Source organism: Pinus tabuliformis, chromosome 3_2 (assembly GCF_031772625.1).
Source record: "Pinus tabuliformis cultivar Carrire ecotype Pingquan chromosome 3_2, CPIR1, whole genome shotgun sequence".
In the NCBI taxonomy this organism is placed as follows: domain Eukaryota; kingdom Viridiplantae; phylum Streptophyta; class Pinopsida; order Pinales; family Pinaceae; genus Pinus; species Pinus tabuliformis.
The window spans coordinates 606,901,247-606,927,665 of NC_142302.1; the positions used below are offsets into that span (position 1 = coordinate 606,901,247).

The window sequence follows — 26,419 nt, forward strand, 5'->3', positions numbered from 1 at the left end:
AATAAATTTCATGTCAAAAGAATAATAATAATCACTTTTTTTTCAAAAAATAATGATCAACTTAAAAATTAATGCGAAAATCACATATTACAAATATTGAACGCATAACAGTATCAGTGCCCGTAATTGGAATCGAATAACCACCCCCTGAATGCCCGTGGGGGTGGCTATCTGATTCTCAGAATCGGATAGCCACTCCCACGGGCGGCCGAGCGATGGCCATCTGATTCTGAGAAACAGATAGCCACCGCCCGGGCACACCCACGGGTGGCTGGGCGGTGGCTATCTAATTCTGAGAATCTGATAGCCACCCCATGGGCAACCGGGCAATGGATATTCGATTCCGAGAATTGGATAGCCACCCCCACGGGCATCCGAGCGATGGCTATTCGATTCTGAGAATCAGTCACCCCCACAAGCGGTCGGATGATGGCTATTCGATTCCGAGAATCAAATAACCACCCCCACTGGTGGTTAAACGATGGCTATCCGATTCTCGGAATCGGATAACCACCCCTTGACAGCCCTTGAGGTGGATATCCGATTCTCAGAATCGGATAGCCACCGCTCGACCTTGAAATCAGAAAACCACCCCCTGACCGCCCTTGAGGTGGATATCCGATTCTCAGAATCCGATAGCCACCGCTCGGCCGCCCGAGCGGTGGCTATCCAATTCTGAGAATCAGATAACTACCACCTGGCCACCCCCATAGGCAGCTGAGCGGTGGGGGTGGCCGGGAAGTGGCTATTCGATTCTCGGAATCGAATAGCCGAGAATCGAATAGCCGTTGTCCGTGGGGGCGGTGGCCGATAAAATTGTTTTTTTTAATAAAAAATAAATTTTGTTAAATATGTTTAGTATATATATATTAAATATTTTTTTTTTTTTTAATTTTATATATATTTGTAAAATATATATATTTTAAATATTATTTTAAAAAATATCAAAAATATATTTAACTTTTTTTAATTTTAATGTTTTTTTTTTTTTCCTTTCTTTTTTTTAAATTCAAATTTTAAATCATTGTGAAGTCCAAATTTTAAATTTTTTAATATAAAACTTAGAAATGTATTTTTTTTTAAATCAAAAATATATTGTTTTTTTTTAAATATGTATTTTTTTTAATTTTAATTGTTTTTTGGGTTTTTATTTTATTTTTAAATTTGGCATTTTTTTTTTAGGATTTTTTGAAAATGTTTTTAATATTAATTTTTGTAGTTTTTTTTTTTTTTTTGTTATTTTTCTATTTTTTTATTTAGTTTGTTTTTAATTTTATTTTATTTTTTTAGTTTTTCTTAATGCTTTTTTGAACTTTCTTTTTTTACTTCTTCTTTTTTTTTTCCAAATTTTTTTATGGTTTACCACATTAAAAAAAATTGTTTTTTTTTTAAATATATTTTTCTTATTATTTATTTCTTTAAATTTTTTTAATATTTTAATTTTTATATTTTATAGGTTAATTTTGCTTTTTTTTACATTTTTATGATTGATTTTTTTTAATATATATTTTTATTTATGTTTTGGTATTTTTTTTAATTTTTTTTTGTATTTTTTTCATTGTTTTTATTTTTGTTTTTATTTTTAATTTAATGTTTTCATTATTTTTTTGAAATTTTAATGTTTTTTGAAGTCATAACAAAATCTTTTACTCCATTATTTCAAAATGTTGAAAATTTACCCCAAAAAAAAGTGTTATTTGAGCATCAACACTTTTCAATTTTTGCATATAAAAATTCAGTTTTACTGGCATTTTTTTAAAATGTTGAAAATTAACCCTGAAACAATAAATAAATAAATAAATAAAATAAAATAAAAATAAAAATAAAATAAAATCCATCATTCCATTATTAGCACTTTTCATTTTCAGTTTTTTTTTTTTTTGGCACAATTTTTGCACCAAAAATTCGTTCTCACTGCCATTTTTAAAACATGTTCAAAATTGACCCTAAAAAAAACCATTGTTCTAGTATACACACTTTTCGTTTTTAGCACTGTTTTTCATGTTTTTTCGGGGTTTTATGGACAGAGTTCTCGTTTCGAGTTTATAATTCCCATTTCAAAGTTTACATTGTTTAAAACCCTTGTCGCTAATGCTACCAAAAGACCAACATGCAACCAAAGCACACTAAAGTTAGAACACTAGAAATAAACTCTTGTTAAAAGACCTATAGGATTTGTAAAATCAGAGTTTGCCACTTATACCTGTGAAAATCCAAATATAGTATGACCCATGACCCATGTCCACATCTATGAAGGATAAACCCAAATGGAAGTAAGACCGCAGATAATTATGATAAAAAAAAATAAAAAATTGCAAAACAAATTTGAGTAAGATTCAAGCCTAAACCAAAACATCCCTTCTCTGAGGATAAGAATCTAAACCTTTCTAGCATGGTTTTACCCATTAAATTTATTTTTGAACCATTGAAGGCAAAGAATAAAGGTCGAATATCTATAGCTTTTTGGAAAACAAAAAACAGAAAACGAGAACAATATTAATCATGTGGCTCTGAGCACATGGAAAAAGTACCATTGTAATTAGAACTTGGTACGTTGCGCGTCAGATAGCTATCATTCGTCATTTTTTATTGTACAAATCTAATAATGTGAAAATACAAAGTCAACCAATTAAATTTGAGAAAAATAAATTAAAACATTATTAAAAAATTACAAAATTAAATTTATAATGTTAAGCTATATAGAAGACTATAATTTTTTTGGGGCAAAAGAGACTAATAGTCAGTGAACCCATAAATCGAATGTGACTAATTCCCAGTCAACCCATAAATCGAGTGTGTTTATATCCTTATCCTCCCTACTTACGATAGGGATAATAATTACATGTCTTTATGATTAGACTCATTTCAAATTATATGATACATTTTTGCATTAGAGTAAGATATTTATCCATATACTTCATTTATTATGAAACAAATTCTTGTTTTTAAATCTTAGAATTATTATATCAAATATCTAAAATATTCCTAGTTTTAAATGATTTGGATAATTTACTTTTTAGGTAGAGGAGGAATGACCTGTTGTAGAGTTTTATGAATTCAACGTTTTTGACTATCAAGTAAATCCATCATCAAGGAGGAGGATGCGTCAATAGATATTCTTAAGATCTTAAGATTTTAAAAATTTACTTTTTACATATGTAAAATTAATCTCATAAAAATATTATTCCAAATATAATTTTGAATCTCACACTATTTTTTAACTAATATTAAAATCCACAATATTTAATTATTATTGAAAAAACTGTATAATTTATACTCTATATTTTTATCATGCCATATAATTTTAATAACTATATCATTTTATTAATATAAAATATAACTATTAATATTATAAATAAACTTTTATGATTGCATTCTTAACTATTTAAGTTAAATATTCTTAATTATTACTGTGATTGTGATTATCATGCCATGTAATTTTAATAACTATATCATTTTATTAATATAAAATATAATTATTAATATTATAAATAAACTTTTATGATTGCAATCTTAACTATTTAAGTTAAATATTCTTAATTATTACTGTGATTGTGATTCATAGTTTATTAGCGGTATAATTTTGCTAACATAAATTATAATTATAATTATTATATTACTATCCGTTATAATTATAATTATTATATTACTATCCTATTTTGTTGAAGTAACACTAATTGGGATTGTGATTCATAATTCGTCAAAATTGTATAGTTGTATAAATTTGTTAGTATAAATTATCATTGGAATTATTATCCTATTATCATATATATATATATATATATATATTAAAACCTTAAATTGTATAGTTGTATAAATTTGCTAGTATAAATTATCATTGGAATTATTATCTTATTATTATATATATTATCATATATATAATATATCTTAAAACCTTAAATTGTATAGTTGTATAAATTTGCTAGTATAAATTATCATTGGAATTATTATCTTATTATTATATATATAATATATCTTAAACCTTTTGGTATCTTCATTTTTACATGCATATTATTTGTATAACTATTTGTATAAATTAAAACGTATTAATATTTATTTTATTTTTTTCCAATATTTTAATTTTTGTTTTTTTGTATTTTTTATTTTTATTTATTTATTTATTTTTGTAAGGTTTGTGTCGATGCTCGTCTAGCAATCCGATCTCATTATGTGTAATCTGATAGGGGATTTTAAATTTTTAGTTATAATGAATCAAGTTTACGCTTACAATGTGTCAATTTCATAATTGACCTTTAAATTTTCATTACAATGGGTCGAATTCACCTACATTGTGTGTCAATCTGATAGTTGATTTTTAATTTTTTTTTGCAATGTATTAAGTTGTCTTAGGCTAAGATTTTAGAATAGCTATACATTTAACATTTAAAAAAAAATTACTCTTGATATAATAACTCTTTCATTCAGAGGTTTATTTTTTAAAGTTTTTTAGTCATAAAATTTTTCCATAATGTCATGCTCAAAATATTTTGAAAACTTAAGATTGTTTTATAGTCATAATCTTTAATTTTAATTCCATGGTTGAAAATTTGTCAAAATTTTAATGTTTTTCTAAATCGTGATATTTTAGCTTAATGCTATAGTTGAAAACAGTTATAAGTACTTTTTCTTAGCACCATGCCTGAAAATTGTTGGAATTTAAGGTTTTTCAAATACGTGATATTTTAAATTGAATGTCATGCCTAAAAATCATTGGAATTTTAAAGTTTTTCAACGACGTGATATTTTTTCTTTAATGTCATGCTTGAAAATCGTTAGAAATTTAGAATTTAAAGTTTTTCAAAGTCATGATATTTTATTTTTAACGTCATTATTAAAAAATGTTGAAAATGTACCCCGAAAATAAAAAATAAAAATGATATTCCAACATCAACACTTTTCGTTTTTAGAGTGTTTTTTGCACAAAAAAAATTGGTTTTCACTGTCATTTTTAAAAAATGTTGAAAACGTACCCCGAGAAAAAAATGTTATTCCAACATCAATGTTTTTTTTTTTTTTTTGCACTAGAATACCTGTTTTGAGATAATAGTCTCATTTAATCGGTAATTATGTTGTAACCAAAAATCTGGTCGCTGTCAAACTTCAAGATGAGATATTCTTGATCTCCTATGAATACTTCAAAATCTGAGTAGAATACTCGAAATAACTGCGATAAAGCACAAATTTACAAAAAAGGCAAGGACTTATTTTCCAAATAGGCAAGAAGCTGGGACTAATCCTCTGCAATTATCCTACATGTTTTCTATAGAAAAGGACTCGTATCTATTGGTCTATAAAATGATGCATACCTTTTCTGTATTCCTGACTTCTTTGTATCAATGCAATTGAATTGAAATTTCAACAAAAGATGGACCATTAGAATGTTCTAAATAACAATGACACTGGCTTAGCAGAAAATAAAGATATAAGCAATTTGTGGGATGTAACACCCTCTCCTAATATATGCATAATATTTATTGCTTATCTTACAAAAAATGACTTCTAAGTTCTAACAGTGGATACTGCAATATATGAGGGATCCTATATATAATTGTACTCTGCAATACAGTCCCAAAGAGTAGAAAACTGAGATGCAGAAGATAAAGTTCAGTGTTAAACAAGCAGTGTAAATTACGTAATTCCCCATCTTAACATTTAGTGCTCTGAATCTTTGGATTAGTAAAAACATCAAATTCTTAAATTGAAATCGACTGAATTTAGATGCTCCCAAGTATCTATGATGCAAGCAGAATGTATCATCTCTTTGAACTCCCAAGGCAACAATTAATCTAAAATAATAATCAATACATCAAACTAGCTTATATTACAAAAACAGTTTTTGTATACATTTTGAATTATAGTATGATCTACATCAACATTCAAGAATCTCAGCAACATGGAGCATATTTTCTTCCAATGTCTCAATCATTAAAAAAATTATATTTGTTATGATAATATCCACCTGTACGTTGAAAATTCAAATCCAGTCTCATTCATTTGATCACTAATAACCTTTGAAATTGGTTGCATACTCATATACATCCACCTCATTGAGCTGGTACTCAGTTGCTTCAGCTTCAATTCTAACACATTCAAATTTGTCTGCCTGAATAAATATTCTGTCGATGTCCGCTGACTCTAGTTTGCATTCTTCCTTCATCTTTTTAAATTTCTAATTCACGTATATATTTGTCATATTCGTATCCATCTATACGTTCAAATCCGGCGTCATTCATTCGATCACTAATAACCTTTGCCATTGGTTGCATACTCACAAATGCATCTGGATCATTAACCTGATATTCTGCAGCTTCAGCTGCAATATCTAACACAAATTCAAATTTGTTGTCTGCCTGATTCATTAGTCTGTCAATGTCTATTGACATTTGTTTGTCGGCTCCCCTCATCCTTATTATCTGCTCTTCTAAGAAAGGTGTTCGCTCTCTCCTCACCCATTCTCTGGCCTTTTTTCGCTGAAATAAAATATCAAAAACAAATTTAGAGAACAAAAACAAGGGAATTATTTTCTACCCAAAAAAAAAAAAATTAACATAATGAGCTGCAAAGCAAGATACATGACAGGAGTGTAAATCCCCCTCAGTGGATGAGTCGATATAAAATACTTGAAACTCATATACGTATCAAAGATTAACAGAGAAAATATAGTTAATACCTCAAACCCAATTTGCATTTACACTAATACTCAAAAATGAGTTAAGCCTGAACTTCTAAAATGTCGATTTCAATCTCCTTTGTAATAAATCCTCCCTAGTGAATGATTCAATGATATGCAATACTTGAAACTCATATAAGTATCAAAGATTGTCAAAGAAAATATAGCTAAGAACTCAAAACCCAATTTGCATTTACACTAATACTCAAATATGAGTTGAACCTGAACTCCTAAAATGTCCACGATTTCAATCTCCTTTGTGATAAAGTAACGTCAGAATACCAAAACAAGCAGTTTCAATTTTGTTAAATGCACAATAGTCTTTCAAAAACACAATTTCACTTATGGTTTACTCCTAAAATGTCCACGATTTCAATCTCCTTTGTGATAAAGTAACGTCAGAATACCAAAACAAGCAGTTTCAATTTTGTTAAATGCACAATAGTCTTTCAAAAACACAATTTCACTTATGGTTTTATTTACGTCAGCTTCCGACCAGCTCAGGATGGCTCTTAAACATTCACCAGCATACTTCAGATGAGAATAAACTTACATATTCAGGATTTAAAGGCTGCACAATGACAAAAATGTTGCTTATTGATAGTTGCACATACCCTAATGCCTTAAACAGAGATGCAACATCCAATCTGAAAAGTGGAATTGAGGGTTTATGACAGATACACTTACAAGGATGTAAACCAGCCATAACCTCCAAACAATTGCACCAACACTGTATCATTATTAACCAGTATCCTAAATAATCATCAATAAGATATGTTGCACAAATTTCTGGAATGCAGGTGCACTGGGTACATGGGTACGAGTATAGTGTACGGCTAGAAGATTTTGTCGAATGTGCAGGAAACAGCAAATTGGGAGCAGATATATATATATATATATATATATATATACCAACTAAAAGTCAAAATATTAGTGTTAAAAGATCAAAATATTTTAAATATACTACTAAGTGCTAGACATATGCATTTCAAGTCCCAACGATTCTGTGCAGTCCACCATCTTTAGTTTGTCTTTATTATAATTAAAGATCAAACATTATCCAATGCTACGCATCTATCCTAGTCCCATTGTTAAAACACTAAACAGTGAACTTAAATGCTAACTTCTAAGTTGCCTTAGAGCAGTGCAGTGTCATAGTCCCATCGTTAAAACACTAAACAGTGAACTTAAATGCTAAATTTTAAGTTTCCTTGGAGCAGTCCAGTGCTATTGGTCATAGCTTTAGGATTTCATACATTCCCCTGATATTAGATCAGTGCAGTGTCATTGGTCATAGCCTTTAGACCATAGTAGTGTCATTGGTCATAACCTTTCGGCTTTCATACATCACCCCTGATAACCAGGTTTCCCATTTTGTGCATGCCAACATCCATCACATGAAAATTAAATAACTTTTAGATTCCAAATAGTAAACCTAAAATCTAAGATATGAAACAGAAAAACAGTACATACAATCAACATGAACATGAATGTGAATTTCAGATCTATGATTTCAATATAGAAGCTGAGTTGAAATTGTTACTCGTACCATCATTTCATCACTTATGTCCACAATTAATAACCCCTTATGGCATTGTCTAACACAATGTTTTAAAACTCCCACTCGGGTTCGGAACCGGCCGAGAGTCGACTCCGACTCCCACTCGGTATCAACTCAGCCGGTTTGATAATGACTCAGTGATTGTAAAAAATACATTAAATATTTATTTTTTTATGAAAAAACATAATTTTAAAGATTTTCATTCATGTTTCCAGACAAAAAGCATTAGAATATAGAGAGAAGACAACATATGATCAAAGTAGGCTCATGGATATATCCATTATATCAAAATGGCACTCAGTGCACTGTCCAATACATACATGATATAGAGATAAAAACAAAAACACATAACCAAGGAAGCTCTAAATGGCCTCTGGCCCTCGGGCCTCAACAACAAAAGTAAAACATCACTAGTCACTAGTCACTGCTGGCTACTGCTAGAGAAGCCGACATCATCTGACTCAGACTCTACATCAAAGTCAGACAGGGAAACCCATGGCTCCTCCTCATCATCACCATCTCCAACTGCAACTGTAGAAGTAGTAGCACTAGCAGGCGCAGCCACTGCACGCTGAGATAGAAGAGCTATGCGCTTGCGTCGTGGCTGAGTAGAGGAAGTGCTTGCAACTAGAGGACTTGGGGCTGGGCTTGGTACTAGTGGATCTACATTTAACTGAACATGATGTTCAGGTACTGCATCCATCTGTAAATCCAAATCAATACAAATATCCTCATCAAAATCAAACTTTGTTGGATGACACTCCACTACCCAATATGATGTTGGATCAATATCTTCCAACACAATGGGATTTGTATCAGGTCTTTTGTTCAGCAATTGGTTGTGTCTTAGCCAAAGGTTGTATTGGACATAAACTAGATCATTGAACCGATTTTGTTCCAAATGGTTTCTCTTCTTCGTGTGAATCCTCTCAAAAACAAACCAATTGCACTCACACCCAGTAGCACTGCAAGTTTGACTCAAAATACGGATTGCAAACTGTGAAAATTCTATCACTGCAGCGACTAATTTATTTTTCCTACTTATTTCATCATAAATTATTCATGAAATTACTTCAACAAACATTAAAATAAACACTGCTGCAGATATCACACCGTAATATAGAAACAAACATATGCACACATTGACACAGTTATTTTGGACTAATGTCCCTAGAAAAACCCAATGTGGGAAAAGCGGTGCAACAAGGGAGGATTTTCTTATTCAGCAATTTTTTAGTACAACAAGGTGCCAAACTGGCTTAACCACAGATAGACAAATTTCCAATACCTCTTCTGAACCCAACGTAGGCCCTAATGACCTCTGCGTCAGCCTGAAACCCTCTTCGTTAGCCCACTGAGGCTCTGCGCAGCCTCTCTGGCCTTCTGCGTCACTTCTGCAGCCTCTGCGTGGATGACGCAAGCCCTTCTGGCTCTGTGCAGTCTTTGCTGCCTCTGCGTGGCTTCCTCTGGCTCTGCGTCTACCTCTTCTAGCTCTGCGCTAATTCCCTGTCTCTTTGTTCCATACTTGCTACCTCCTGACTGCTCTCCAGACCACTAGTTCAATTTCTCAGCGAACCCCACTCCAAAAATTGAACTGACTGGTCTCCCTCAGTATGTTCTCCAAGTGACCCTCAAGCCTCCTCTTATACTTTCCTCGTTGACAAATCAACAACCGAGATTAAGTCCCTAATCAATGGCTAAGATTAGATCTGGCTTGATCCATGTCTTTTGGACCATTCTAACAGAGTTTCATATTAATACACATTAATATTTTATTTTCCCTACATTTAGACTTAGGGTCTCCATTAAAAATATTAATTATTTTAATATCTCCTTAACTATTTAGAATCTTCCCAAATCCTTTCTGGGCATTGGAGATCTCATGTGCCCCAACCTCTCCACCAAATTTCATGGCTAGAGCACATCCGATACTACCCCAAATCAACACTCCCTCTTATCGAGGATTGTGCTCTAGTAATACTCACTGAGTATCACCCTGATCATCCGACATCGGTCCCTGTGCTAATGTTAAGCCTCCTTGCCCAACATCCTTTGCACTGCTGCATCATGTATTGCTACCCATGACTCTGCTACTGCCACTGTTGCATCTGTACGACAGCTCCCTCTGCATTAATGTTGTTGCTGGTCCTTTCTTCCAACACTGCATCCGCACTGCAACTCCCTCTGCATCTGTGTCGCTGCTGGTCCTTTCTCCCAACACTACATCTGCACTGCAACTCCATTTTCATTCGTGTTGCTAACACACTACTTCTTAAATGGGTTCTTTACCATCCCCATCTTTTCCCTTAAGTAGTCAAATTTTGACTTTCCAAGGGCCTTGGTGAGGATATTTGCCACTTGTTCCCCTGTAGGAGTGTAGCTCAATTGTACAGCTCCTCGTTGGGCACAATCTCTGACAAAGTGACACCGGATATCAATATGCTTTGACCTATCATGGAATACTGGATTCTCAGAGAGTCTGATGCAACTAATTATCACACATGATCCTGGTCGCCTCCATATTTCTTCTGAATAGGTTTACCAGCAGTTTTCTAAGCCATATGGCCTCACATGAAGCTGTGCTTGCTGCCATATATTCTGCCTCAGACGAGCTCAGAGGCATGGACTTCTGTTTCCTACTGCACCAGGGGGTCATTCCTGATCCAATGTTGAAATAGTACCCATAGGTACTTTTCCGATCTACTAAAGTTCCTGCCCAATCTGCATCAGTAAATCCACTCAAGCTGATATCCTTCTCCTTGGTGTATAAGAACCCATAAACAATTGTTCCCTGTAAATACCTGAGAACATGTTTGGTCGCTGCCCAGTGAGCCCTCTTTGGTTCCACCATGAACTCACTGAGGGTGTTGACAGTGTAGCAAATATCTGGCCCGGTATTGACTAGATACATCAGGGACCCTATGAGTTGTCAGTATAGAGTGGGATCGACATCCTTGTCTTCCGATGCATCAATCTTCTTCCAATTGGTGATCATTGGCGTAGCCATAGGTCTACAGTCTCCCATCTCGAACATTTTCAGAATTTCTGTAGCATACCTCCCTTGCCCAAGGAAGATTTTTCCTTTCTGTTGCCAAACTTCCAACCCTAGGAAATAGTGCATTCGTCCCAGATCCTTCATATCGAACTATGTGGCTAGATTCTTCTTGTAGTCCTCAATGAGTCTGGATAATCCTGTCAGGAAGAGATCATCCACATATAATATTAAGATAAGTGGTTCGTTCTCTACGACCAAATAGTAGAGATTTGGATCCGCGTCACTCTTGACAAACCCCATCTTCTACAAGTAGCCATCTATTCGACCATACCATGCTCTTGGTGCCTGCTTCAGCCCATACAAGGCTTTCTTCAGTCTGCATACATAAGACTTTTTCTCATGAGTTTAAAGCCCTCTAGTTGTTCAATGTATACTTCTTCTTCTATTACCCCATTCAGAAATGTCGTCTTGACATCCATCTGATGGATCTCCCATCCCATCTGGGTTGCAAGAGATATCACGGTCTTAATAGATGTATACCTGGCTACCGGAGCAAAGGTTTCTTCATAATCAATCCCTTCCTTTTCAGCATACCCCTTAGCCACAAACTTGGCCTTGTATTTTTCAACATTGGTGTCTGCAGCATATTTGATCTTGTAGATCCATCTTGAACCTACCACAGATCTTTCTTGAGGCCTTGACACCACCTCCCAGACATTGTTTACCATTATGGAGTTATACTCCACCATCGCATCTAGCCAGACCTGATGCTAAGCTGCCTCCTTGAAGCTGGCAAGCTCCCCATCCTGAGCTACTAACGCCTGATACCTGTCTGGTTGTTTTCGCTCCCTTTTTAATGTTCCTTGGCTCTCCGATGAAGTTCTCTGCATCACGCAAAATCTGACGAAGTTCCCTGCTGGTTCTTCCTCTGCCAACAAGTGCTTCTGTTTGCTCCTCCCCCTCATCCTGAGAATCTTCCTTATCTGAGGAAGAATTCTTCACTTTCATTGGTTGAAGAGGCATGACCAACAGATCCTCTTTTGACTGCTCCTCGGAAGGCATTTCGTGAGATCTTTTGAAGACTCTGTCCTCCATGAAATTTGCATCTCGTCGTACTACTACCTTCCTGCTCCCTGGAAGATAAATTCTGTATGCCTTAGCGTTCTCACTACATCCTACCAGATACCCCTTTTCTGCAATTTGATCCAGCTTCTTCCTCTTTTCTTTGGGTATGCGACAATATGCTAAACTCCCAAATATCCTGAAATGACTGACTTCAAGCGTCTTCCCAGTGAAGACTCTCTGGAATAACCTTGCCCAATGCCCAATTAGGAGTCCTATTCTGAACGTAGACAGTTGCGTTGCATGCTTCCGCCCACAGGAATTTTGGCATATCCCGATCATACAGCATGGCCCTAGCTGCTTCTACAATAATCCTGTTTTCCCTTTCTGCCACCTCATTCTGCTCCAGATTGTAGGGAGTTGTCCACTCTCTTCTAATGTCATCCTTAGCGCAATAATCAGTAAAGTTCTTATTGACATACTCTCCACCATTATCTGAGCGCAAGACTTCTATTTTCCTACTTGTCAGATTCTCCACTAGAGCCTTGAACTCCTTGAATCGACAGAAAACCTCATCCTTGGTTTTTAGAAAATAGATCCAAGTTTTCCTTGAGTGGTCATCAATGAAGGTAAGGAAATACTTGGCACCACTAAGAGTTTTGACGGACATAGGTCCGCAGATATCTGAGTGTATCAATCCTAGTACACTCTTGGCCCTGTGGTTGCTCCTAGGAAATGTCGCCTTGGCATACTTTCCTAGAGCGCATCCCCTGCATACATCATCTCGTTCCGTACTTAGATCTGGAACTCCTGTTACAGTGCTCCTGAGAATTCTCAGAGCTCCATGGTGCAAGTGACCCATCCTTCTGTGCCATAGTTCGTTCAAGTCTTTGTCCCCATGACTGCCTATTAGTGCCATTGGAGATTCTAGTTGTAATCTATACAACCGATTACTTTTGATCTCGATCTACACTTTCTTTTTCCAGCTCGAGTGTTTGACGTATACCTTTTCCTTGATGAAGTAGATGTCATAGCCCTTGCCTTGTAGTTGTGACACGGAAAGTAAGTTCATCCCCAATCCTGGTACATGCAGCACATTTGTGGCACGGAACCGCTCTCCCGATTCTGTCTGAAAAACTATGGTACCCTTTCCTACTGGAGTACACTTTGCCTTGTTCTCCATGGTGATCTGAAAGTTCATCTTCTCTTCTTAATATTCTAAGAAACACTCCCTGATTCCCGTCATATGCCACAAGGCTTCACTGTCTATATACCATACTTCTGACGATGCAGCGCTAGTCATGCATGCCACTTCTTCTTCCAACCTGGAAGCCAACATAGAGAAATCGAAATCTCTCTCTCTTGTGCAATCTTCTGAAAATCTACGTGAGTCCCCTGAGGTGGATGCCTCTGCATCGTGGTCTCGACCCATAACTGATTTTCCCTTTCTGTCTCTGATTACTTGCTCTGATACCATGTGAAAATTCTATCACTGCAGCAACTGATTTACTTTTCCTACTTATTTCATCATAAGTTATTCATGAAATTACTTCAACAAACATTAAAATAAACACTGCTGCAGATATCACACTGTAATACAGAAACAAACATATGCACACATTGACACAGTTATTTTGGACTAATGTCCTCGGAAAAACCCAATGTGGGAAAACTGGTGTAGTGAGGGAGGATTTTATTATTCAACAATTTTCTAGTACAACAAGGTGCCAAACTGGCTTACCCACAGATAGACAAATTTCCAGTACTTCTGAACCCAGCATAGGCCCTACTGACCTCTACGTCAGCCTGAAACCCTCTGCGTCAGCCTACTAAGGCTCTGCGCAACCTCTCTGGCCTTCTGCGTCACTCCTGCAGCCTCTGCGTGGATGACGCAGGCCCTTCTAGCTTTACGCAGTCTCTGCTGCCTCTGCGTGGCTTCCTCTGGCTCTGCGTCTGCCTCTTCTAGTTGTGCGTTGATCTCCCGTCTCTCTGTTCTGTACTTGCTGCCTCCTAGTTGCTCTCCAGACCACTAGTTCGATTTCTCAGCAAACCCCGCTCCAGAAATTGAACTTACTGGTCTCCCTCAGTGTGTTCTCCAAGTGACCCTCAAGCCTCCTCTTATACTTTCCTCGTTGACAAATCAACGGCTAAAATTAGATCTGGCTTGATCCATGTCTTTTGGACCATTCTAACACAATTTCATATTAATACACATTAAAATTTTATTTTACCTAAGTTTTGACTTTGGGTCTCCATTAAAAATATTAATTATTTTAATATCTCCTTAACTGTTTAGAATCTGCCCAAATCCTTTTTGGGTATTGGAGATCTCATGTGCCCCAACCTCTCCACCAAATTTTGTGGCTTGAGCACATCCGATGCTATCCCAAATCAGCTTCTGCAATTGAGGACAATGGCTACCAAATGTCTTCCACCATTGTGGTGCAAAAAACATAGTTGTGTAATGAGTTAGCTAAACAAATTATATCCAGCTTTCAAATTATAAACAATTTAACAAAATAAGAATATGAAAATTGAAATTGTTTGTTTACTTGGATCATCTGCTTCCCTTGCAATCCTTCTTAGGTTCTTGCCAAAGGTACCTGTGGCTCTACTGAAACAAGCAATATGTCAGTGTATCTCCAATTGGTGACTCTCCTTAGGGACCATGCGATCAATGCAGTCAATCAATCCATCTCTAACCTCTCAAGTGAAAGCTTCTGCCTCCAGAGCTTTATAATGATACCTTGGGTTCAGAAAATACCCAGTTGCATGTATAGGGTGATGGAGTTGATTGTTCCATCTTTGATCAATAATTTCCTAAATGGGCCCATACTTAGCCACTTTATCCTTGTATGATGCCTTTATTTGTTCCTTTGCTTGATCCATGGCTTCATAAATGAAGCGCATAGTCAATCTTTCCCCATCCACCAACCACAACACCTTAACCAGTGGCTCAGCAACCTTCACAATCTCTGCTGCCTTTTTCCAAAATATTTCTTCATTAACTTTCTTTCTCACATCTTTGCCATCCTGTTTGCAAGACCATTGACATTCATCACTAGAAAACATCCTTTGCAAGTTTCTATGTTGGGAAAGCATAGATTGCAATGTCAAAAAATGAGTTGCAAATCTAGTGGTGGCAGGCCTAATAATATCCCTGCCCCCTGTGTGTTTCCTCATCAGGTTCAAAATCCATGAGTGATTGTAGATATATTTTGTTATGCTTTTAGCATGCTCTACAGTGTTCTTGATCCAATCTATTTTACCAATATCCTCAAGCATGAGGTTTATGCAATGTGCAGCGCATGGGGTCCAAAAGATGGTTTTGTGTTTTTCCTCTAACATTTTACCAGCGAGAAAATAATTAGAGACATTATCTGTGATGATTTGAACAACATTAGCCACCCCCACCTCTTCAACAACCTCATCCAAAAGCTGAAACAACAAGTGCGCATCTTTCACCCTATCAGATGCATCAACTGATTTTAGAAACATGGTTCCCTGTGGGCAAAAGATATGAAAGTTTATGATGGTACAATTCATTTGATCAGTCCATCCATCTGACATGATGGTACATCCTGTTTTTTCCCATGAGCTTTTGAAAACTTTCAAATATTCATCAACGGACAAAACCTCTTTTTGCAAAAGAGATCCCCTTAACTCATGCATAGTAGGGCCTTTGAAGCCCTTTCCAGCAACAAATATGCCATCAAACATAGGTTCATAATATGGTGAACGAGAAGCATTGAAGGGGATATTAGTGTCATACCACTATCTAGCTATGTAATCACACGCAGTTTCTCTCAATTCTTTCTTCTAATGGTCATCTAAAGTGGGTTGCATTTGACCTCCATTAGCTTGAGGACCATGTACACTATCAGAGGTAGAGAAGGGTGTGAAATAACTTTTGATATTAGGCTTCTTTTTCATTTTACCCTTACCCTTTTCTTGAATAGACTCCAAAGAGGGAGGAACATAGCAAAAGCGGTTGGATGCATCAGTGCAAGGGATAGATGAAGCACCCTCATAATCAAAATTAGGGTTGGCAGTCATCATGTGTTTTATACTCCTCTTCCTCCCAAGTTCAGCCTCTATTTCTTTTTGCTTAGCTTTTTCTTCCTTAAGCTTCTCAAATTTTTCTATCAACTCCTTCCTAATATCCCCAATATGTTCTACTGGTGCTGCACATAGAGAAATTTGGCCTATAATACCAACCAAGTGTTGTTTCAGCCTATGAATGCTCTCTCCACCTCCCTTAATATTTTTATGACAAAATTTGCAATGCATTTGATTATTAATCATCTCAGCGTATGCCCAAGCAACATCTTTCATTCTAGGAGCCATTTTCTGATATTTGAACTTGGAAATGAAAGGAAACAAATCTGAAAATGAAAAGAAAAAAAAAAACAACTCTTCAATGTTCATTTCTTTTACAAAAATTACTCTTTTCAATTTCCAAATTTGCAAAAAAAAAACACAAGCAAAGGCAAATTTTATAAGTGAAAAAAAAATACCTCTAGGCTCTAGCCTCCTCAATGCTGCTCCAATGGCTGCCCAAGAAGCTCCTCACTGCTGCTCCAATGATTGCCCAAGACTCCTCACTGCTGCTCCAAAAACCAACTCCACAACTCTTCACAAATTCTCACACAAATGCAATGAGATAGCTGTGAAGAAATGTGAGGGGTTACGTTGCTTTTATAGGCTTGGGAGAGGTTAGATGGGTAAACATAAAACCTAAATCCAAAAAAAGTGACTTTGGAGTCCGCATTCCCTCCAAAATGCGTCGTTGACCGAGTTTGATTGGCTCGACCAGTTTAAGTAAGACTCTGCCCAGTCAGTCGGTCTGTTACTGAACCAGGCGAGTCGATGACCAGTTCGACAACAGACTGGCCAATCAACCGGTTTTTGTACCAAGCCAACCAGGGCAGGGGTCCGGCTCGATGGGCTCGACCGATTCCGATTCAGTCTGGCCGAATTTTAAAACACTGGTCCAACGAGGCTACAATTTTGCCTGAACAGTTAAATTTTCGCCAAAATCTGGCAAAAATTCTTGAAGAAATCCAACTGTAGGAGTGTTTAAAACAATTTTGTAATGGTGGAAATGGATTCAACACCATCAAGAACCCTTGGGGGACCCAAAGTCCTAAAACTTAACAATTGTAATTTGGATATTCAAAAAAATTTGTCAGATTTTCTCAAAATCATACCGGAATTTCTATTGTTTTCCAGAGGAAATTGTGGCATGTTTAGACTACGCTATCCCCCTACATCCTATTATTGAAGCAATATTAATAATCATAAACGAGAGTATGTTTCCTTGGCAATTCTTCAAATCATCACATACTACATAGCATAATGATAAGAGCCTAAAGTTGTTCATGACTTGGGTTTTAATCACAAAAATTGTTTAACTGTAGAACCTATAAAGCAATAATGAGGTAGACGATTCGAGAACTAATATTGATTGTTCAAAACTTCCACTGCTTATAAAACCAGTAATTTGGTGCTGCTCAAGCCGCCTCTCTCACAATGTTGGTCACTCACACAGCGACCGGACTCAAAGTTTCTACAACCCCATTCAAAAAGGTAAATGAAAATTAGTTAGTGTATAATTCGTTAGAAGGGGATGAAAATTAGCTAGTGTATAATTCATTAGAAGGGGATTATTTATAGGTAAATTTTAGGTCCATCGTGTAATACATGAGAGGGGCAACTCCCCGACAAGGGGGGACAAAGAATCGCAAAAAAAAAGTTCTCAAACTCCCAATTCCACTGTCTAAATACTTCCAAAAAGTTCCCATGTTCCTGGAATCATTTCAAAACGTTTCATACCCGTTCCCAAGCTCCCTAGAACATGGGAATGGTGGAAACTAGTTTTGAAGAAGCCAGGAGTGATTCTTGTGCAACTATAGGTGAATAGGTCATCTTTGATACTTGTCACTTAAGTTCAAGTTTAATAATGCTATTTGAGCATGTGTATTGCCTAACCTAAAAAAGATTCAGGGTACCATGCCCACTTGACTCTGTCTGAAATCAAATGACCCTAAACAATTTATCATCTGACAGGTATTAAAGATTGATCTTTCATTTACTCAAAAAGATCACAAAAATGTCATCAACACTGCAAATTCATACAATATACAACACTAGCTTTTTTATGGATTACACAGAACATTGTACAGACTACCTATAACACACTCAAGTTCAACAGACTTCAATCTATTTGTTAGGGTAGTTTGGGTAAACTTGACTTAGTCAAGTTACCAGTGGTTTTCAAGCCCCAGGTTTGTGAGAACCAATAATTTTTCCCATGGTATTCATATGGAATGTATATTATTTTAATGAGGAAAGGCTCCAGGTAAATTGGTCCTCATGACCATTAGCAATGGTGTTTTTAGACACCACCACTTCTCTCGGTGTTTCATGATCCTAACAACTAATATCAGAGCAAGGTGAAGTGAGCACAAATATGGATGTGCCTGATTTAGATCAGAGAAGGCAGCAAGAAAGTTAGCCCTAGTGACGGAGAGTGTAGTCCCACGAAATTGGCCATGTGGTAAAAGTTAAAACTCTAAGTGTGCAAAAGAAAGGTAGTTGGCAAGAGGAATCAAAGGTTGTGGCAACCATGATCAAAGAGAATGATGCCCACTAAATGGACATGGGTTGTGTTACCCACCACCTATAAGCAGTATCCATAGGAGAAAAATTTTCTCCTAGACGGTCTTTAGCCAGTAGCCAGCAGCAATCAAATAGCTCAATGTGCCACTATCTCTGCCAACCTGAGCTAGCCTTATGTTCCATCACCCATCTGTCATGATCGTATGTTTGAAGGTGGGCCTTCCAACCCTAAAGGTATGGCTTTTCATTGTGTAGTTGGGTACTTTTGTTTACTTATCATGGACACTTTTGGGCATGGATTAGTGGGGGGATTCAGCGGAAAGAGTGGGCTTGGTTTGTACTCTTGTCTCCTATGTCCAATTTGATGATTAGCCTTGTATCCTAGTCCCGTGGGATCTCCTTTATTGGCTACTAGCTTTAAGGGTGGCACTACATGGGAAACCCCGATTTTGGTTGTGTGGTCCCATTTCCCAACACCACATACATCACTCTCCTCTGCTCATTATAACCCAATGTTGCGGGGGAGCGCCCCCCCCCCCCTTCGAACCCGCTCCCGAAGCGCGCTCCGGGCGGGAGCGGGTCGGGAGCGCGCTCCCAAAATCGCTCCCGGACGGGAGCGATTTTCAGGAGCGCGCTCCCGTAAAAAAATTTGCGCTCCCTGGTCTGTTAGGGAGCGATTCAGGGAGCGATCGTTCCCGCGCTCCCGGAGCGTTTGTTAATGCCCGGGAGCGATCGGGGAGCGATCGCTCCCCGATCGCTCCCGGGCATTAACAAACGCTCCGGGAGCGATTTTAGACGGGCCGAGAGCGGTTCGGCGGAAAAAAAAAAAAACCGCCGGACCCGAAATTTCCAAAAATTTTAGAAAAAAAATTTTATTTTATAAGCCCAATGGGCCAAAAAAATTTCATTTCAACTTCATTGAGCAAGAGATTGAGAGCTGGAGCAAGAGCAAAGGAGCAAGGAGTAAGAGCTGAGGAGCAAGGAGCCAGAGCTGAGGAGCGAGGAGCAAGTGCCAAAGAGCGAGGAGCAAGCCTACAGAGGTAAGTAACTTAATCATTTAGTTAGTTTAGCTGGTTAGGTAGTTAATTTGGTTAGTTTAATTTAGCTGTTTGAGTTTAAAGATCATGTATTTAAATTAAATTAATAAATTAAATGAATTAATCCCAATAAACTAAATTAATTTGCAGATTCAAGACTCAAACCCTACAAACATCAAACACCATGGACCTAGGGATATTTATTGGCATTTTCCTCTTCCTTGTCCCTTTTATGGTTATTATGGTGGTGGAGAGTAGGAAACGGAGGGGTCCTGAAACTGAAGAGGTGGATGAAGAAGCCGGAGGAAGTCAAATGGGTGAAAACCCCAGTGAGGAGGAGGTGGAGAAGGGTGAACATGACCCTCAAAAAACTAAACAAGACCAAACTCCATTGTGGAAATATGTTCACAGGGCTGAAACAGGGAGAGGGGGTGGAACCACTAAATTTCATTGCCCCCATTGCAACACTGATTACACAGGCTCATACACCCGTGCTAGAAGACACCTCTGCGGGAAAAGGCCATGGGATGGAGAGAAATAAATAGGAATCAAAACTTGTGCAGCGGTGTCAACAGCAGATAGAGCCAAATACATAAAGGAAGAGGAGGACGCCCAATACAGAACAAAAAGATCAAGGGGTTTCTTTGAACCAATCTCACCATCACAAAGAACTTCTTCAGCATCCTCCCAAGGCAGTGGGGATATGGACATGGAGGCACAGGGTCATCATCTTTAAGGCGTAGAACCATATCAGATTTCCTTGATGAGGGGTGTAGGAATGATGTGGATTCAAAAGTTTACAGGTTCCTCTATGCATGTGGGATACCATTCAATGTTCTACGCTCACCTTATTGGCACGAAATGGTTTCTGCCATAAATGATGCCCCTAAAGGATACAAGAGCCCTGGGTATGACAAGGCAAGAACTGTTGGCCTTGATCATGAAAAAGCAAAAATATCACATTCTTTGAATAAAATGACAAGTTCTTGGACTGACAATGGGGTGTCCATTGTATCTGATGGATGGACAAATGTAAAAGGCAAGCCATTGATAAGTGTTCTTGCTGTGTCCCGAAGTGGTCCCATCTTTCTAGCTGCACATGATTACTCAGACAAGTTCAAGACCGCTATCAACATTGCAGAAGCATTGCTTGAAACAATTGAGCGTATTGGCCCATACAATGTCATCCAAGTCATCACTGATAATGCTCCTAATTGTAAGGCAGCGAGAGCAATTATTGAGGATAAATACCCGAACATATTTTGGTCTGGATGTTTGGTTCACACATTGAACCTTCTGTTGCATGATATTGTCAAAAACAAAAATGAACAATACCAATGGATTGGTGATTTGTACAAGAAAGGAAAAAAAATGATAGAATTTATTACAAATCATAGCAATACCCATGGCCTTTTCCGCAGTCACTCGAGATTGGAGTTGCTGAAGATTGCGAGGACTAGATTTGGTAGCTATTACCTCACCTTCAGGCGCCTTTTGAAGGTAAGAGAGGCATTAGCTAGCATGGTATCAAGTCCACATTGGCAGGTGTTAAAGGAAAGGGCTACAAATGTAGCTAACATGGCAGGTTTTGAAACGGTGGAGGAGGCCGCTCTTGATGGGCAGTTTTGGACAACTGTGAGACAGGTATTGGATTTCACCAAGCCAATTTATAACATGATTCGGTTTGCAGATACAGACAAACCAGTGATTGGCGAGGTGTATGAGCAAATGGATACCATGTTGGGGGAAATAAAAGACATTGTTCATAATAAAGATCCCAACTTGTACAAACTGATTCATGATTGTGTGTGTGAACGGTGGAATAGGCTTAACCTTCCACTACATTGCTTGGCGTATATCCTTACGCCAAAATACTACTCAGAATCTTGGTTGGGCAAACCTACAGCAGGGGGTGGTGTTAGGACCAAACCCCATTTAGATCAAGAGGTAACTAGAGGATATCTGGAAGCATTAGAAAAGTTGGTGCCTGACAGGGAGGAATGTGCAGATGTGCGCCTTGAAATAGGCAGATACTTCAGTGGCAGTGGTTTGTATGGTAACTTCCATGCAATGGACGACAAAGATAAATTTGATTCTCTCACATGGTGGGAAACATATGGCGGCCACGGACTTTTGCCAAAATTGGCAAAAAAAGTTCTTTCACAGGTTGTAAATTCTTCTTCTGCAGAGAGGTGTTGGAGCACCTACAGTTATATACATAATGTGAAAAGAAACAGGCTCAACGAAAACCGAGCAGAAAGCTTGGTTTATGTGCACTACAACTTGAGGTTGTTGAGCCATTACTGTGATCGGGCTAATGAAGATCCCACATATAAAATTTGGGACAATCACCCTGAGGACGACAATTTGGAGGATGGCATTGTACATATGGAAGAACTAGAAGAGGAGCTTGTACGGGATGAAAATGAAGCAGCTGCAGCAGCGATGCCACCTCCACCTCCACCATCCAGTAGCAGTTCTCGGGGCCCGAGTCTTGTTCCATTGCTGTCGCCACCTCCATCGACACCCTCGTGTGGAGGCTCTAGTTCTGGTCGTCGGTCTGTGCAGGAGACCCCTAGAAGACCACCACGACCTGCTTATACTCCTGGAGACTCTCGTGGCAAGGGCCACTTGTAGATTTACAGTTTACTTGTCTTTTTTAGTTTCTATTAGACTTTAGTTTTCATAACTGTTGAGTTTTGAGTCCTTGACTCTTGACTCTTTCATATCATTATGACATTATGATATTTTTTGTAAACATTATATCACTGTGACAATGAAAATTTGAAGTTTGAAGTTGGGCCTTGGCAATTATAACTCATTGGTAATGATTGTGAATTATGAATATGATGCTTTGTGAAAGACTAAAGTTGTTTCATTTCATCTCATTATTCATGTTTCATTTTATAAATTTTTAACATTTCATATCATGTTAACAGTTAGAAGTTAGGACTTAGAAATATCTTCGATATTACTTCTTGTAATGGTTAAACTTGGCTTACAAGTACAACTTGTTACTTTGGTGATCAATGATGATAAATGTTATTGAATTTTCAATTCTGAAAGCTTGAAGTTGAAACTTTAATATTGAATTTGATGAATCATGATTTATAAGACTCAATATGTTGCAATTGTAATATGTATTTTACTAACTTGTGGACATGGTTGATGACGATTATAATTTCTAGATGATTGATGTGATATGGTTCAATGATCAATTTATGTTTTTTATGTCTATTTCATCATTCTACATGTTTTTGTTGACATATATGTATCAAAAATTAAAAAATATAAAAAATATATATATTTTTTAAAAATCGCTCCCAAACCGGGAGCTTCTGAAAATGGTCGCTCCCGCTCCCGCTCCCGCTCCCAAGTAACATTGTTATAACCCCATTCACCATATTTCCCATCTAGGTCCACATGTGTCCATTTGGTCTACAAAGAGTTAGCCTCCCTCTCCCCTTGTCCCCACCTTTGGTTGGGCTTGGAATGATGCCCCAAAGGTTGATGCAACTAATAAGAAAAGAAAAAGCATATATTGGCCACTCTCAACAAGAAATGTACCATAAAATGCAAAAGATGTCCAAGACATACAAATTTAACGCGTGGGCAATAGCCAAACATGAGCTCTGCCCTTATGATTATGGCCATCACCTTGGTTCCTAGGGCCCCTCATATCGGCCCCTTGCATCATTAAGGAACCCATGGTTGTCCCAACCCCTCGTGGGCGATGAACTGCCCCACCTAAAGGGGGTATCCACTGCTATATCTTACACATCATGTTCTCATCCCCTGGAGCCCCGAGCAGTTATAAAAGAAAAATCAATAAAAGACAAAGGCATATGAAGAATGGTGGAAAAACAAAATCCAGGGTAACTCACATGCCATGATTGCTCCCTCCTACATTCATATACCTAAGTGTGGGCTTCCCTTATTATAGTTGGCCTTGTATGGTGGCATGTGGCTTGGAACCTTCCCTTGATGCCTCACTTTGTTCCATCATTATATCACGAGTCACCTCCCATTTGATGGATGTACTGTTGAAAAATGTGTAACTAGGTTCAGTCTTCATAAGTATGAAATGTATTCTTGTAAATTATAAAACGAAAAGAAATTAGTATTATTGGAGCATGGGTTTCATGCTCAAATTCTTTTATTTATAGGTCAAGCACCCATTGAGTGCTTCTAGGATTTGTCCTAGATCTAAGAGTCATTGTCATGTATTGAAGACCCTATGGGCACATTGTATCTTGTAAAGAAAAAATAGTTTTTGTCTTTAAAGTGTCGAAATGCCCTCCAAGATCAAGTCGGCCTAGAAGCTGTCAAGTCGGCCTAAATGAAGAGCCACGTCTACCCTTGAAGAGGCCTATATATAGAGAGGAACTTGTCCTCCATTATCATCACTCACTCATCTCTCATTCTATGTGAAGAAGAGGACAAGAAAAGGTCGAAGAAGAAGGATGAAGAAGAGGTTGAAGAAAGTCGAAGTGCTTGGGTTAGTTCTCTCTCCCACATGCAAGTCGAAGCTAGGGTTTTTTTGCACAAGGGTCATCTCTGGTTCGATCTTGGAAGGAGGAGAAGAAAGAAGTCAAGCGAAGGTCACTTAGGGTATATCTCTAGCCCTAAGTCTCAAGGAAAGGCAAGCGAAGGGAAGAAGAGGCTCTAAGAAGAAGATCGAAGTCTTCTAGTGGAGCAACAGCAGTTGCAGCATTGTCGGGCAGTCAGAATTTCAGATCTGCAGTAGGAGGTCGAAGTTCTTGCAGCAGGAGGCTGAAGTTGATCTTGATCTTGGAGGGTATTTGTCTGAGTCTCTAGGTCATGGTATTCGTCAATTGAAGGATCTATAAGAAGAGAAGAGATTTAAGGGTTTTCCCCTCAAGAGGAGGGGTTTTGGCCCTGGCTTGCAGCCTATATACTGTGTCATTGTTCTTATTGTTTTGGTAGTTGTTTGATGTATCTCACATTATAATAATAAGGATCAAAGCTAATAAGGTAAAAGGTAACACAAACAGTTATCAAGTTAAAGAGAATTAACACATTCATTGCCCTATTGAATTCTCAACATGGTATCAGAGCTAAGGTTATCTAAGGGAATCATGAAGATAAACTCTACAGTAAAGAAGTTCATCAAGAAGATGGCAAGCCATCTCAAGAAAGGTATCAAGGAAACATGGAGTCTCTCAGTTTCCTCAACAAAGGTATCAATCAAAGAAAAGGATGAAGGTCTCTTCTCGACTCCCTCTAGCACATTTCAAGATGAATACATTTGGGTAATTGATTGTGGTGCATCAAGGCACATGACTGGCCATTCCAAACAATTGAAGACCTTATCAAAAGGAAAATCCACTTATTCAATGGAAATTGGAGATAACAAGAGCTATCCCGTAAAAGGTATTGGATTGACCTCTATAAAGCTGGAGGATGGAAGCAACATTCACCTCAAAAACATTTTATTTGTTCCGAGTTTGCACAAGAACTTACTTTCCATTTCAAGTCTAGAAGATAAGGGTGATAAAGTAGCTTTCATTGATGGAAAGGTCGTTGTATGTAGTAAAGACTCAAGTATAGATCAAGCTAAAGTCATTGGCATTCAAGAAGGAAGACTCTACAAACTGATATCTCCTGTGGCCCAAGCCCTAGTTCACATTGAAATTAGCCTGTGTGAACTCCGGCATAGAAGATTTGGTCATCTACATTTCAAAATCCTTCCAGTAGATGGAATTCTTGATCGAAGGAAGATCATGAAGGAGTATGTAAGGGATGTGCATTGGGTAAGAATACCAAGAGACCATTTGGAAGCAATGCTTCATGCTCAAAAGAAATATTGGATCTCATTCACTCCGATGTATGTGGCCCTATGACTCCTAAATTACTTTGAGGTCATCTATATTATATCACATTTATAGATGATCATTATGTTGAGAAATCTAGGGCATTAGCATTAGGTGATTTCTCTTCTATTAGTAATTGCTCGTGAACGTCATTTACTACTTAAGATTATGAGTGTTCTTCTTCATCAAATAGTAATCAATGCATGCACATAAATAGACAAGAGACACAAAATGTAGGCTATGAACCAGGGCCAAAACCCGCACAAATTCTTCTTATAGAGATTCCAATTATGAATACCAAGACCAAGACCCTTGACCAATTAGCCACTCCAAGACCAAGACACTAGAGTTCTCTATCTTCTGCTCTCTTCTTCTTCTTGACTCCTCTCCCTCTTCGACCTTCTTATTACTGAGATCATCTCCTCAACGAACACTGCAATTTATTCAACCTTGTCATTGCATCTAGTCAACCAAATTCAGAGATAGATCCTAACTTATGTTTGACTGTGTTTATCCCTACACAAAACCCGCAATTCCTTCCTCATCCGAGCTTCTTCCTGTGATTGCATTCGAGCTTTACTCTGCCACTGTCCATCTGAAACCACAAAGATATATGAACTTTTTGTTGACTGAGTTCAG

General features: G+C 37.5%; 1 protein-coding gene across 1 annotated transcript in view; it reads right to left on the minus strand.

Annotated features, from left to right (window-relative positions):
- Positions 1-5,787: 5,787 nt before the first annotated feature.
- The window catches only part of PTAC7 (plastid transcriptionally active7), a 65,705-nt gene continuing 45,073 nt past the window's right edge, over positions 5,788-26,419 (minus strand). Inside the window, exon 4 of the mRNA XM_089416733.1 lies at positions 5,788-6,470. Within this exon, the coding sequence (XP_089272859.1) occupies positions 6,162-6,470 (309 nt within the window). The 3' untranslated portion in view covers positions 5,788-6,161. The remainder of the gene's footprint in view (positions 6,471-26,419) is intronic.